This window comes from Argopecten irradians, chromosome 12, assembly GCF_041381155.1.
Source record: "Argopecten irradians isolate NY chromosome 12, Ai_NY, whole genome shotgun sequence".
NCBI lineage: Eukaryota > Metazoa > Mollusca > Bivalvia > Pectinida > Pectinidae > Argopecten > Argopecten irradians.
In genome coordinates this window covers 5,282,440-5,298,220 of record NC_091145.1, presented here as the reverse complement: position 1 = coordinate 5,298,220, position 15,781 = coordinate 5,282,440, and the positions used below count along the sequence as shown (strand labels likewise).

General features: G+C 34.7%; 1 protein-coding gene across 2 annotated transcripts in view; it reads right to left on the bottom strand.

Moving 5' to 3' along the window:
• Positions 1 to 15,781, bottom strand: part of LOC138304906 (DDB1- and CUL4-associated factor 1-like) — a 37,039-nt gene that overhangs the window by 16,935 nt on the left and 4,323 nt on the right. Inside the window, exons 3-21 of one of the 2 annotated variants that reach the window (XM_069245296.1) lie at positions 15,255 to 15,331; positions 14,444 to 14,517; positions 13,929 to 14,048; positions 12,936 to 13,079; positions 11,521 to 12,130; positions 10,798 to 10,931; positions 9,957 to 10,058; positions 9,061 to 9,219; positions 8,678 to 8,718; positions 7,274 to 7,412; positions 6,858 to 7,067; positions 6,243 to 6,412; positions 5,104 to 5,223; positions 4,688 to 4,790; positions 4,245 to 4,364; positions 3,676 to 3,747; positions 2,991 to 3,072; positions 1,001 to 1,140; positions 612 to 693 (exon numbers count right to left, since the gene is read on the bottom strand). In XM_069245296.1, the coding sequence (XP_069101397.1) occupies positions 612 to 693; positions 1,001 to 1,140; positions 2,991 to 3,072; positions 3,676 to 3,747; positions 4,245 to 4,364; positions 4,688 to 4,790; positions 5,104 to 5,223; positions 6,243 to 6,412; positions 6,858 to 7,067; positions 7,274 to 7,412; positions 8,678 to 8,718; positions 9,061 to 9,219; positions 9,957 to 10,058; positions 10,798 to 10,931; positions 11,521 to 12,130; positions 12,936 to 13,079; positions 13,929 to 14,048; positions 14,444 to 14,517; positions 15,255 to 15,331 (2,699 nt within the window). Of the gene's footprint in view, positions 1 to 611; positions 694 to 1,000; positions 1,141 to 2,990; positions 3,073 to 3,675; positions 3,748 to 4,244; positions 4,365 to 4,687; positions 4,791 to 5,103; positions 5,224 to 6,242; positions 6,413 to 6,857; positions 7,068 to 7,273; positions 7,413 to 8,677; positions 8,719 to 9,060; positions 9,226 to 9,956; positions 10,059 to 10,797; positions 10,932 to 11,520; positions 12,131 to 12,935; positions 13,080 to 13,928; positions 14,049 to 14,443; positions 14,518 to 15,254; positions 15,332 to 15,781 lie in introns of both variants that reach the window. The other variant, XM_069245298.1, reaches the window with a different exon arrangement.

The following is a 15,781-nucleotide window of genomic DNA, read 5'->3' as shown; positions in this document are numbered from 1 at the left end:
CCACAAATTGTGAATCTGACGTCTTGTGAGCAGTACGGTAGATATTAAGAATGCTAGTTATGTTTGTTTTGGACAAAAATGATATGTAAATGCATGCATACGCATAAAATAATTGGAAACCTACCAAAAAGTATAGAAAACTATGCCCGAGTGATTTTCGGAGGCAGTGCTCCACTACGACACATAGGGACCAATTCGTACCCGGCCGAAAGGTATAGCAGGCCGGGTATGTATATTCGTTCTACATTCCACGATGAAAATAAAATCTGGGAATGGCTTGGAAATGCGACGTTATCGTGACGTCACTATAGAAACATTTGCGTTGCGTATTGATTTGGCAAAAATACTCCCTTGGAAAAATTCAATGGAATCGTACGTGTAAACGTATTTCATTTTATAAAGGAGCCTGGAAAATTAATTTTAAGCACTGAAGTCACTATCTTTTAATTTAATCGGGGTATGAAATAAATTTTGTTTGCAAATTTTTTTGAGAATCTGCTAATACGAGGATTCACACAGTTTGCAAACAAAATATCTTTCATATCCCGATGAAATTAAAAAATAGTGACTTCAATGTTTAAATGAATGAAACCCTTCCCTGATCACACTACCTTGGGAGGAAAGATGGCTGTGTATTAACTGGAGAAGCTCCCTCTCTTGGAATACGATCTTTGTCTGAGCAACAATATCAGCCTGCAAACAAAAATATTGAAGTTTTCAGCGAAAAGCTTTTCTGCCATGAAGTATTTCTAAGATTCCTTTTCTGCTATAAAGTATTTCTAAGATTCCTTTTCTGCTATGAATTATTTCTAAGATTCCTTTTCTGCCATGAAGTATTTCTCAGATTCTTTTTCTGCCATGAAGTATTTCTAAGATTACTTAACTTGAAACTAAAGTTATTGTATCAATTAATATTATTTATATACTACATGATATTTTTTTTTAAAAATGTCCCATTAAATTTGTCTGATCCAATTTTCCCGTTGCGCGAGTGACCTACCCTGCGTATCTCCTCCAAGGAAGCGTCAAAGTTGGCATGCGAGTGTTTTCCAGACACGCGTTCGAGCAGGTTATTAGCGTATTTACAGAATTTCACAAACTCCTGTCGTCTGTCCTGTAACACTGGTTCCTTCATCAGTACTGAAAAAGACACAAGAATTACATATCATTAAATTCTAGCCATTTTTTTCCTTTTCTACATATAGGAGCAACACTAAAATCTGGAAAGTAGTCAACAGTTTGAGGTGTTTCTCATACTTAAAACTATTCTATTATCAACCAGGTCAATTAAGGACTTGCCAGGTTTAGGAAGTGAGGTAAAGCTGGAGTACTCAGAGAAAAACCACAGACCTGTGGCCTTTACCCCTGATGGAATATAAGGCTTTCAAACCACTCGGCTATATATTTATGGGTGTGTTTTTGTTTGGCTATTTCACTAAATAAATTTATACAGAGGATTCCGCTTATTTGCATAGGTCATTTTCCAGAAGAAAATATGCAAATAACCGGAGTATTCGAATAGGCGGAGATGACATTTTGCACCTCCGTTTGACCCCACACATATGTATGTGAATAGGCAAATAGATATCGTTTCGTTTACTTAATACGTAAATTATTTACACTTGAAACGAACCACAAGTAATTATTTTCGAAGTTGTAAATCGATTTAATTGTTTAATAACAAAAAATATTCCAATATTAGATTCTTGTTTACGTTAGATCGACACGTGAATATTTGAGAAACAGCTAAACGATCGATATCAAATGCAATTAGATTCTACTAAACAGGATTGGATTTGTGTCTACAATTCTGAACCTAAATAATAAACAAATTTACGTACATTTGCCTGGCAAAATGAACTTACGATCGTGATTAAACTTCAAAGTGCCGATCAACTAGTAGTGTTGCTTTTACACATGTGCATAATTCGAAAATGGCGGCAGGTGATGAAGCCATGCGTTCACTCAACCTAAATGTCTTTTGAGAATTCTCCCTGTATTGTTGATCTATACGGCGAATAGCTTGATAACATTTCAGAAATTAATGCATATTCAAGTAGCAATGAAACAATTAACATAGCAAGTATCTTTTGTATCCTAAGCTTACATACTGCACGAAACTTGCGGTAGTCATTGTACGCCGACTTTGCATGCTTTTATGTCTCGTTCAACGAGACGCTTGATACGCACATGTCTGTCGTAGTCAACAAGACTCTGGTTGAACGAGACTACTCATGAATGGCGATTGTTGTAAGGAAGCATGGTTTCTCCAACCAATCGCGAACTAAGGTATGTTACGTTAATAAATAAACATATTTGAAAGTGCAAATGCTTTAATTAGATGTTTAAGTCAGTGAATATACTAAAGTTATGATCAACCGCTGCTGATGTAAATCGTAACAGGGTTGAATACCTTTGCAGATTCATGCATAAAATAACAAGCCATACTATAACGTTAATCTGTTACCAGGATGATTTCTAGTAAAAGCGAAGTATCTTGAAACATATATCGGCGAATTTCGCTAAAAATATATTGCAAAATTGAAAAATATTCGATTTTATTTTTAGAATTTCCCAAATATTTTATTCAAATAAACGGAGGTCATGTAAAAGTCTATGCAAATACACAGAGTTGAAATACAAAGATAAAGAAGGAAAAAATCGGGACCGCAGAATTTTATGCAAATAACCGAAATATTCGAATAACCGTTATTCGATTATGTGGAGTCCTCTGTACTTAAATATCAACAATTCAACAAGTCAGGCTACAGACAATGCTTACACTTTATGAATGTCCTTGACCTTGGGTCAACAACATTTTTTTCATGATTGCATCAATGATTTTGAAGAAGATGACAATTTTTACCAACAGCTGACACACACAAAAGACAAAAGACTTCAATCCTGCTTCTTGGGTGTAATATCTCAGTGGACGGAGTTTTACAGTTTTTCACAACAACAAAAATTTTTTACCACACAATGGTACTTACTTTGTAACTGGCCATTGCTAAATAAAGGTAGTTTGCCAATGATTTGTCGGACAGTCTCTGATCGAGATAAGCCAACCAAAGCCTGAAACAGAATACAAATAATATGATGAGAATTCCCTGTGCCTAACTAGATTTGCTCTTTCCTACTCGATTTGTAGCTCTTCTACTTCTGGAAGCTCTTCCATCTATGAGGTGGAAGATCTTCTATGAAGACTTTTCTTCTTTGAAGAGCGCAAATCAAGTTGGCGTCTGAATATACCAAATTTCTCAGACTACAAGTCACACCAGTAAAGAAACTAATAACAGACCAGTCCTAAAATCATCAAAAATGGTATATAATTTGCTTGTTATCCAACACATCTGTGCTAATTTACATAAGATTGTAACAACACAATATTGACAATGTGAGATTACCGATTATTATTGAAGACAGTGGAACAAAATGTCAGTCAGCTTCAGTCAAAATTAAATATTATATTTCTTTCTTTATTTTTCAAGTTATGTGAAAACCTGACTTAAAATTCTTACATGAGGACCAATAAATTTCATAGGATTTTTTTCATTTATATCTACCAAGGACGGATAAGAACAAAGTGTTTTTAAACAATTGGTTACAATCGAATTAAGAGTTAATCCTAGTAAAATATACATTAATGATTTTGAATTTAATGTCCATGTATCTTACCTTACAAGCCAGGGCCCTGAGGGAATCAGCATCTGTGATGGGGGTTTTTACCGACAGTAACTTTAACAGTACCTTACAGAAATAAATAAGTTTAAACATTTATTCAGGTTTTGTTACAAACATGTACATTTAAACAGTAAATTCAACAGAAACTCAGCAGCACCTTGTGGCAAAATTTTTAGAATTTATCTTACTGATTATTTAAATAAATAAGGTGACCTTCATTCGTCTTCATACCACAATCCTAGATAAGTATTTGGAGGAGACATGAAGTTTAAACCATCTTCGTTACACAAAACCTTAGAATATCAATAGCGTCTTATAAAGAATGATCTGTGTTGATTTAAGAAACTCTTTCACTTAAAACATTTGATGACAGGTTAACTTTCACTCAGGATAATTAATTGACAGTGAGTTTCCAAGAATCAAGACAGCTAGTTATTTCCAGGTCAAAATTTACACAAATTTTCCACGTAACCACAAAAATATCTTTCCCACAAAAATAACCGACTATACGGTTAAATGTCAACTTATTCATGAACTTTAAAACATATTTATAACCAAATTACCATTATGCCATTGTTGACTCGAACTCCGTTCCACATCCGACTAAGAACATCCTCACCCATCTTCAGATTGATTTTTTTCTTGGCACCTGTGCCCATGTATCTTCCGACCCCACCACCTAACTGTTAACAAGAGATATAATCATTATATCATTATCTTTTCTGAAAGAATTTTTTTATTATCTTGGTTTGTTGTTGTTGTTTTTTATTACAATATGGGATCATAAAGCTTGGCAATAATGTTTTTGTGATCATGATAGAATGCTTCAATTAAGTTTTTGCTTTTATATATATTTGGTTTTACGCATATGCCTTTTACTTCTCTCAATATGAATTTCCAGAAAAATTGAGAATTTTCAGAAAAGTTATCATTTAACATATGCCCTACCTGTTTAAACACAATTTCCACTAGTCTAATTATTCTATCATACTAGTACAGATCTTACCCTTTCTACGGGTCCACACACACAGTTGATGATGACGTTCAGGGCCGACTTCTGTACCTCTGGATCAGAAAGAACCTCACCCTCAGCTAGCCCAATCAGCACACTACGACACAAAATATTACTCAGCATCATAAAATCCCTGACAAGCCTAACAGTTACTGTAAACCAACTTTCTTTTGTATGCGATTAATTTTCGCGAATTTCACGACTCAATATAAATTCGCAAAAGTTTATCTCCGCAAACTTACATCTACATCATTGATACTGATATGAATGTCAAGTCAATTCTACTGGACCCTATAAACGCCAGGCAAAAGCCCTGATATACTCACATAGAGAATCTAATAAAGCTGAAATTTCCACGCCACAACTAATTCCACTTAGCGTCTGAATAACAACGGTTACAAGTTACCTACCTGATAGCTGGCGTCTTATGATTTTCAGGCATGGGGACGAGGTCGAGCAGGGCGAGTTGGGACTTTGGTGTCACGGTACAAACATTGATAACATCCAGGGCATTTCTGATCATCTCTGGCCTGTAACACAATGAAGTTTTAAAATACTCAGATCCTGTATATGTGGTACAGTTAAACCTGTCTATAAGGACCATCCAAGGGACTAAAAAAAAATGTTTTCATAGTCAGGTGGTCTTTATATACAGGTCAAATTGTGTTGGGATTCACCACTAGGGCTGGATCAATATATTGATATACCTATATGTATCGGTTTTCAGCAGCGTATCAAATATCGATACCCCAACATGCTGTATATCGCTGTATCGTTTCAACAACTCAACCTACTGTTTTCGTTATAGAAATAGGAAATTCCAAACAAAATGTATTCTAAAATATCATTCAAGTAAAAAGCATTTCAATCAAAAGGAATTGTTTAAAGCATCTGAGTCACCTAACGCATTAGAAATGCCTTTTCATAACAAAGAATATGAATTGACGGAAATTAATCAACACAGATGATAAACCGAACCAAATATTTGGTAGATTTTTTCCAGGTTATAGAATGTTTTATTAAAATTGTCTTTGATTGTCACAGTATTCAATGGTCAACTGAATTTGAAAAAGAGGTCCACTGTATCGTCAACATGTATCATATATTGTTTCAGTGTATTGTTAAGACGCATTGCATTGTTTTAGACATTCCAATTACCAGCCCTATATTCACCACTAGGGACCCCAAACAGTGGCCTCATTGCTATACACATTTTGTCTTTATACAATGGTAATGGCTAAGGTATGATAATTAATATAATGTACACTTAGAGCGATACAAAATCTGAGTACATGAACAGCCAATGGTACTATCACAAAATTTCCACTGTAAGTTAAATTTGCCGATACCCCCAATGTTCACGAACTGCATCATAGCCACAAATTTTGCATTGATCACGGTGGCATCCTAATTAGCTTGATTGAAAACATTTTTTAATTAATGATAACTCAGACAGCGAAATGTCAAACACCAACAATAAGCCAAGAGAGGACTAGTCTTGCCGAGAGGGCCTTAATACAAGTGTATTTGATTAAATAAATATACTTACTTTCCAGGGTAGTTGTTCCAGCTGGGAGCCATGGCTATCAGTTGTGACAAAAGCTGGATACCCCCTAGTTTGTGGAAGGTAGCTTCTGGGCCCCAGTGAGCTCGTACGGGCATTAGTTCCATCATCAGTTCCACGTTTTCCTGGACAAGCTCCGGACTCAGTTTTATAGCCTGCATATCATAATATCTTGTAATTAATTTTTTGATAGAGATAAAGAAATCAAACAACAATAATACTATGTGTAGTTCAAGTAACCAGGACCATGCAAATGATCTGAAAAATTTTTGCAAGGAACAATACCATCTTTGTTCCTTGAAAAATGACAATAACATTAAGCTATTCTAGACTATTGTAAACTTTATGCTTGCTACAGAACATGATGGCAGGACTCTCCCATTTCCTTGTCAATGTAAACAATCCCCACATCAGTCGTTTGAGATCCAAGAATGACATGTCATGAATGTAGGATTACATAGTGATAAAACTTGTGAATCAAGTGTATAATTCTTGGAAATCTTCAGCTACACTGTAAAATAACTCTAGTGAATTGTGTGTATATAAATACATAAAAGGCCTCTGAAGATCTGCAGTAGATCTAGAATCTGAAGAGGTTACCTTGTAAGCAGGATTTTCCTGTACTGGTGAGCTGCCATCATTTCTGGCATGTGAGCGTCTTATCTCGTCGATCTTGTGCGCCATGTGAGCTTCGAAATATCGTTTCATAGCCAGTGATACATGTCGTGCAGATTGTCTCATGGTGAATATTTGGTCTTCGTTTAGACTGTCTCGCCGAACTTCAACATTCAGTATCTCCAATGTACTCACCTATAGTAAACAAAATTTTAATATATCAAGAACCATAAAATTCTTGAAACATTGACAAACGTAAATAATTTTGTATTAAGACTGGCCCTCATCTCAATATGATAAAATTTGCGTAAAGTCACAAAATCAATTTGAAGCCTTATGGCAAACACATTAAACACTAAGTTATTCATATCACTGAACAGGGAAAAAAGTCTTTTACTCACCACATTGAACAATCGTCTCAGTCCATCCTTCAGATCAAACAGATCTAATATCACTCTAAACCGAAAAGCCATCCCGAAAAACATGGCAGCATGGCAACGACTCGAGTCATGGGAGCATTCCATTAACCAGAGGACATACCTATAAACAAAATTTAGTCATCTGATACAAATCATACAAATAATATAGAATTAAGTCACCTCATACAATCATACAAATAATATAGAATTTAGTCACCTCATACAATCATACAAATAATATAGAATTTAGTCACCTCATACAATCAGACAAATAATATAGAATTTAGTCACCTCATACAATCATACAAATAATATAGAATTTAGTCACCTCATACAATCATACAAATAAAACAGAATTTAGTCATCTCATACAATCAGACAAATAATATAGAATTTAGTCACCTCATACAATTAGACAAATAATATAGAATTTAGTCATCTCATACAATCAGACAAATAATATAGAATTTAGTCATCTCATACAATCAGACAAATAATATAGAATTTAGTCACCTCATACAAATAATATAGAATTTAGTCATCATCATACAATCAGACAAATAAAACAGAATTTAGTCACGTCATACAATTAGACAAATAATATAGAATTTAGTCATCTCATACAATCAGACAAATAAAACAGAATTTAGTCATCTCATACAATCAGACAAATAATATAGAATTTAGTCACCTCATACAATCATACAAATAAAACAGAATTTAGTCATCTCATACAATCAGACAAATAATATAGAATTTAGTCACCTCATACAATCATACAAATAAAACAGAATTTAGTCATCTCATACAATCAGACAAATAATATAGAATTTAGTCACCTCATACAATCAGACAAATAATATAGCATTTAGTACACAAATAATATAGCATTTAGTCACACTCATACAATATCAAATAATATAGAATTTAGTCATCTCATACAATCAGACAAATAAAATAGAATTTAGTCATCTCATACAATCAGACAAATAATATAGAATTTAATCATCTCATACAATCATACAAATAATATACAATTTAATCACCTCATACAATCATACAAATAATATAGAATTTAGTCATCTCATACAATCATACAAATAATATAGAATTTAGTCACCTCATACAATCATACAAATAAAATAGAATTTAGTCATCTCATACAATCAGACAAATAATATAGAATTTAGTCATCTCATACAATCAGACAAATAAAACAGAATTGAGTCATCTCATACAATCATACAAATAAAATAGCATTTAGCAATCATAAACACTTCTTTTTGTCTTGACAGGGTTTCCATATCTAAATTACCGTGTAACAGTGCAGTTTGCACCGTGGACAGAGGATAAGGACTTTGTATGAGTATATCACAGAAAACTTACGTGACGAGTTGTGTTAACACATGTTCTGGCAATAGACACACCTGGAAAAGACAAATACTCTAGTTCTGTATCATAGCAGGTTTAAAGCTGAATAACATATGACAGATTATTCCTTACTTTTCTATTTTTGATTTGGAAACATATTGACTTTGACAAGAAAAGTGTAAACCCCCACCACCACAAAAAAAAACCAAAAAACTCATTCAACATTTTTAACCTCCTTTTCTTGAAATCAAATGGCCGTTCACTTTCTTTTTTCTTGCATTACTAAACACAAGTATAAATTGCTCCTGCTGTTATGCAAAATCAGTCATTTTTAACTCAGAATTACTTCACACACTAAGCTGTCTGGAGAGATATAACAAAGAATTACTCATTCTTACCCTTTCAAAGACATCCTCGAAGTAGGAGAGGTAATAAAGACAAAGTGACACTCCTGTGGCCGCGACAGAGGGACGGAGAACATTCAACAGTCTCTGTAGGCCACTCATTTGTAGGAACTCTATGGCAAACTTCTTATGGCACAACAGGGTGGCCAGGTACTGTAAGTAATGGACAATTTTTCAATATATTTATGACTTTAATGCAGTCGTATTATGTAACCTTACCAAGCGTAGTTGCCATTCATCAGTCTATAAATTGCCATCCGCTTATTATGACGTTATCATAATTGACGTCACAATCGTCGTGCTAGAGATCATTAAAGAGGGCTGTTCATATGGCTGTTCCGTCTTTGACGTTAATTAATCATTCATTCATTATATATGCAAAATCTCTTTGGATATCATGATCATAAAATTATTATCAAATGTAAATATAAGCAGTTTGAAAAGAGTTTAGAAAAGTGATGTTCATCAGAACCCCCTCCCCTCTGAACCACCACCACTAAGTCCACTAAGTTCAACTTTAGCTACCAATTTTCATTGATATCTGATGGTTTTTTAAATTTTGACACCGCTAACAGTTGCTGCTGTTGGATTTCCAGACTTCTTCCAAACTATAACCTGGCCCCCAAAAAACCTGTATACCAATCTTTCTTAAATCGCACATTTCTTCACCTTTGACCCCTTTTGGAGTCATGGCGATCATTTAGATTTCTCAGGGAAAATTCAGCCATATTGCACATCTATATACTCTCAAAACAAAAGGTTTATTGGTGTTCGAGAAAATCTCCAGAAACCAATTGAGGATGGTCATACTGAAGGACACCATGAACTTTGATGCGGGACCCTTTTTCGATAGAAACCCACATATTCAAGAGACACTATGGCCATCTTACCTTTAGTGCTATGAAGGCCAGTCTGATGTCTTTGTTACACTTCAAGTCAATATAGTAGAAAATAAGGCCAACAGCGTTGTGCTCGAATGCAGCAGATATTAGCTGAAAAAGAAAGAAGTGTCATTATTAACTTGTTTAGATACAAAGTCATACCTATCTATAAAGACCACCCAAGGGGAAATACCGTATTTTACCCAATAAGTGCCCAGGGTGCTTAAAAAATTGAAGTAACTCAAGGGACGCTTAATAGAAGCAAAATTGGACTTGACTTTCATAAAAGTATTCTATCAAGTAGCTGCAAATCATTTTGCAAAAGAAATTGGTTAGATACCAAACAAATATTTCATATTTTCAGTCTGCATTTAATTCAAAGTATGTGAAACTGAAGCCCAAAAAAAGCGGACGGGCAATTATAGGGATGTGGGCGCTAGCTGGGTTGAATATGGTTTTTATAGCAACTTGGTCTCTATGCACACAATTGAGTTGTGTTCAAATTGGCGAAGTGGTCTTATGACGCAGGTTTCATAAAGGTCATCAGTAATTAGAAAAGGTCACTTGAGACCTCATCTCTTCATCAGATGACCGAAAAATTTAAGCAAAGGAAATTTTTTTAAGTTCAGCTGTTTCTCTAAGTTAAGAACTTTTGATAAAACTGGGTCAGCTAGCTAGTCTCTAAATGACCTTATTTACCACTAGGAAGGCTTCAAACTCTTTTCTGTGATAATCTTGACCCCACAGTGACATTTGACTTTTCTAGTAATTATAAATTCCTTTGACCTTCCCATACCTCAACCTTTGACCTTGACCTACCTCTTGATACTCCCCATTGACCTTGACCTACCTCTTGGTACTCCCCCATATGTGTAAGGTACTGAAGGATCAAACGTTGCTTCATTGCTGCAGAGAGTGGAGACAGACAAAATGTTCCGATCACATACGGCTCCATCTCGGCCCAACTACTGTTGCTGAACTCACCTACGACAAACAAATATCGTCAAACTGGTTCTACATATGTTTGGTGTGAACCCCAATCCTTACCTTCTGATAAACAGAATCGTAAATCTGATATTTCAAATTTAAACTGGGGTCTACCATTGTGAATCAATTCCCCGGGTAATACCATATTTCTTTCATAACACAGACATATGTATAGATTCTTCCTACACTTCATATTTATTTTCTAAAAATAAACTCGATAACAATCGTCTATGGTGCATACTTATATAGGACAAGTGATGATGACGCAGTGAAAATACTTCTTAGCAACAGATATTTCAGTATTTTCTCCTATGTAGAGGAAGAAAAATCAAAATATGACCCTACCAAGCAGACATAATAATCTTGACCCTTGTGGGAGATTTTGACTGGTCATGTTTCAATTTGGTCAAGACGTTATGCCTATCTAGTTAACAAACCCATGTAAGCTTTTGTTAGTATTGTAATTCTTTTATCAAACTCATTCACCCCTGGAGACACATTTGGACTCTTCTACTTCATGTAATGGAACATTCCATAATGAAATCTCAGGGATGAATGGGTTAATAAACATCAGATTTCCACTCACCTATGGAGTCCTCGCCTATTCTTGAGCGTTTAAATCTATAAATATCTTCGCTGTAGTAGCTGGGAGACAGTGCTCTCTTCATCGCCATTTGACGGTACGAATGTTTATGCCCTGCCTTCCCTTTACTACCATCTTTATTCTCCGACGATTTACTTTGTTTTTCAGGACTGCTATTGTCTTTCACGTTACTTCTCTGAGAGTTTGGTTTCACAAATTTTGGCGGATCCTGTTGATTGTGATCACTGATAGAGTTTGTAGGGATACTGTCTGTGTGTAAATTACTGGAATCTGAAGGTACTGTAGGAGGTGATGATGGCTGATTTATTTTTACCTGATCACAGTCATTTGAATGTTTGTCAGGAGTACTAGAGTCTGATGGTTTTTCTGTATTTGATTTATCAGTCAAATCACCAGATTTTTCTGGACTGTCTGTCGTTTTGCCTGCTGTTGATTTTTCGTCTGTTTTCTCTGCATTGCTGTTTAATTTGTGTGCATCAAACATGGAGAAATGCCGCTGATTTTCGTCTTGTTTACTTCCGCTCGACTGTTCTTTATTTTCCTGCTCCATATCAGCCTTTAATTTATGTAATCTCTTCAGCATTAGAGAAACCTGCAATATCACAACATGCATATTAAGCTTCAGTGAATTCCAAATTTACCAAGACCTGAAGAGGCCCAGATACCTTACAGTTGTATGGTCCATGACTTGCTCTTTTTTTGTCATAGAAAAAGCATTTAAAGTGTTCTAAATATTTTTCTCTGCTTCTCCAAGTTTTAAACTTTCTACATGACGTTGACCTGTGGCCGCTTCTACAATACATTATAATTCTTCCATCTATCTGAATGGTATGTTGGTACTTTTATGGATCTCAAGCATGATAATATAATTATTATATATGCATTCACGAATTGTATGTTATACAACAGTTTGTTAGAGTGAAAATTACATGATGTAAACTTTAAATGTTTACTAGTCTGGTTATTTACCGTACTCCTGTGATCTAACAAATAACAACAAGAGGCTCAACAGTCTTAACGGTCATCTGTATACCTTGCAACACATAACCATTTATACATTAGCCAAATTACATGAAATTTTTAATAAGTTAGGGCTATTCCAGATTTATCCACGTGAGAGGAGCGTGAGGAACTTGTATTCAAAAAATTTGATTTGTGGTGGGGGTAAATCCCCATATTTCTAATACTCCTTACACTGAAAATGTTTTAATATTTCATGGGTGGTGAGGTATCGAAAAAAGTGCCTCCTGCCCCTCCCTAATATGTAGATAATTTTAGAACAACCCTTTGAAGATTTCTAACAGCTCTTGGGTTAAAGGAATATTATGTTGCACCAGAAAGATGGAGGGACAATTAAATAAAGCAGAATTTCTGATATAAAAGTACAATCAACTCACAAGTTTATGCCCACTGTTAACATCTTTGAAGTTTACAGCTACATCATGGATCTCCATGGCACCAGCCAGCACTCCGATGGCGTAGGATCGTAGTGGGTCCTCGCTCGTCTCGGCCCAGTGGAGTAATCGCCTCACAAGCCCTTCCTGTGTACACAGACAAAAATTAATACTGTATTCAACCCAATAAGTACCCAGGGCGTTTAAAAAAAAAAAAATAAATAAAAAAATATGAAAAAGTGCTAATAGGACGAATATATTGCACATCTATTCAGTTTTGTGTAGTTTTGGTCTTTATTTATGCCTGGGCAATTGAAACCGAAGCCTCAAAAAGGCGGAGGGGCACTTATAGGGACATGGGCGCTTATTGGGTCGAATACGGTAACTATCTAATTATGAATATGTCCTCAGTTGAACATATAGGTGATATTCATAACATAAAAACATGTTTTACTGTCTATCTTAAGTTTTTGGTCGGTTACACGACCTTATTATTTGAATATCCAAACATTATAAGACCTAATTATTTGCATCTCTCATCACAATATATTTGGAATCCAATTGGAAGTAAAACCCAGTCTCATTTAACTTCAAAACTTGCATAATGTTCTGTCCAGTGTAATTTTCGCAAGTACTTTTTGGTGCTGAAAATGCTGAAAAAATACTTCTACAGGTGTAATTTTCACACCCCCAACTTTTAACTTTAATTTTCAGACAAAAACAATAAAAAGATTTGGGGATTGGTGCTGTTAAAATGGAGATAAATATTGGATTTATGTCTTGATACACATAGCTACTATTCATTAATAAACCAATAACAAAAATTAATGCCATGGATTAACCGATTTTTTTTAATGGGAAATTAATTGAAACTTATTGGCATTTTAATTGAATCTTCATACAGTAGTTCAGTAACACATGCAAGTTTTTTTTAAAACTCCAAATTCAATATGAAGTTCAAATTTTTCTAAAATTCTTTTGCATCAGAGAACCTACCGTCTCCTGGAATACAATTGAGGGTTCCAAGCCTGGTAGCAATGCTAGCAGAAGCCGACAAGCTGCTGTCTGTAAGTCATACTGCTGGTCGCGGCTGCCCATCAGGTGCTGGCTTACAAGCTGTCACAAACAAGCATCAAGATATAGAGTATCTTACATGAGTGACAATGTGATATGAAATCTATCAAATGAGTTCAATAATTTGATATGCCACTAACCTTTAGGTTAAAGTAAATTATATCTATTGTATTTGTGGAAAAAAAAGAGGCCCAGAGTCATCACAAACCTGTCTTGTTAAGCCCTTCAATGTCATATATATACAAGAATAGGTTAGGTGTTTAATTATTTTCTCCGGGATTTTAAAGAAATTTCTCATAACAAACTAGAACTGTATAATTTGGTTATAAAATTAATTATCCCTTCGTCTTTGGATAAACCACTGAGCCTTGATTTACAAAGACTGGTATCTATTAACACAAATAGTGCACGATTCTAATAATGTTTGTAATAAATACCTTATTCATAAAGTCTTCATTTTTAAATAATGCTTTCATCAGATGTCCCAGAGCACATGTAGGGTTGGCTCGCCCTGAAGGATAATATATCAACAACATTAATTCATTTCTCTTTCACAGTAATTAACGTCTTTTTATCTTTAAAGATAGGTTCCTCATATTTACGACCTACCAACCCTATACCACTTCTAGTAATATGAATCATGCATGGCATGGGAAGAGCGAAGCTCTGCTTGTGTATTTTCTTTTCTATTTCATGTTGAAGACATGATTTAGAAATAAATGACGTACTTTAAACTATAGAAGTATATGATATAATAATTGTCTAGCATAAACCCAAAGAAACGAACTCAAAGATTCATATTTATCTGTGTCCATGCAAGGCCTGGAGTGCCGCGTATGTGAATCCTATGATTTCACGCCATTTGTTGACGTGATGTGACGTCATGATTCCTTGTGCTCATCTTCGCTTGGAGGATATTTTGACTACATATCATAGCTTTTAATTTTCAAATTGATATTATTATTATTTTGAAAAATAATAAGAAATGTTTCATTTCTCCTGTTATGAATTTGCATTAGTTAAATATATATTTACTTGGGAGAGCAGTACTGGAGCAACGCAGGTAAAACCGGACGTACAATTTTTTTTTAGCCATCCATGCCTGCAAGTCATTGATCTCAATAGGTACTTTTACTTATGTACATGTTATTTACCGGAACAGAGCTTCGATTTTCAACGCGCTTTGCACGTTGAAAGAGCTTCGCTCTTAAAAGAAATGTAATAACTAAGCAAAGCTTGCTTAATTACCTGGGTGTCGATCATCAAATGGATCAGGATCCATCTTGTAGTAAGACTCGGTCTCTTTCTCCATCAGTTCTGATATTCTGGAACAATCAATATTATTTCTATATTATTTAGCTCATAATTAGTTTTAAGTTGCATATATATTATTAGCATTCAGGGTCAAAGAAGAATGCATCAAATTCTCATGGATTTATCAAAACTTGCAACTTGTTTTAAGTTGCAAATATATTATTAGCATTCAGGGTCAAAGAAGAATGCATCAAATTCTCATGGATTTATCAAAACTTGTGGCTGAGAAGTGAAAGGCTAGAGATTTATGATACATATGCCACCATCTGTCACTTTATACTCTGAGGGTTCAAAAAAACATCTGAATTTTACTTGCAGGGTTCAAAATTAACACTTTACAGTCCTCTAGTGTGACTTTAAGGAAAACTCCATGATGCAAAATATATTTTATTTTGAATGGATATGAATGATTGAGAGGTAATGATGAATAAATGATGAATATATCTTTAAATAATGTGAAA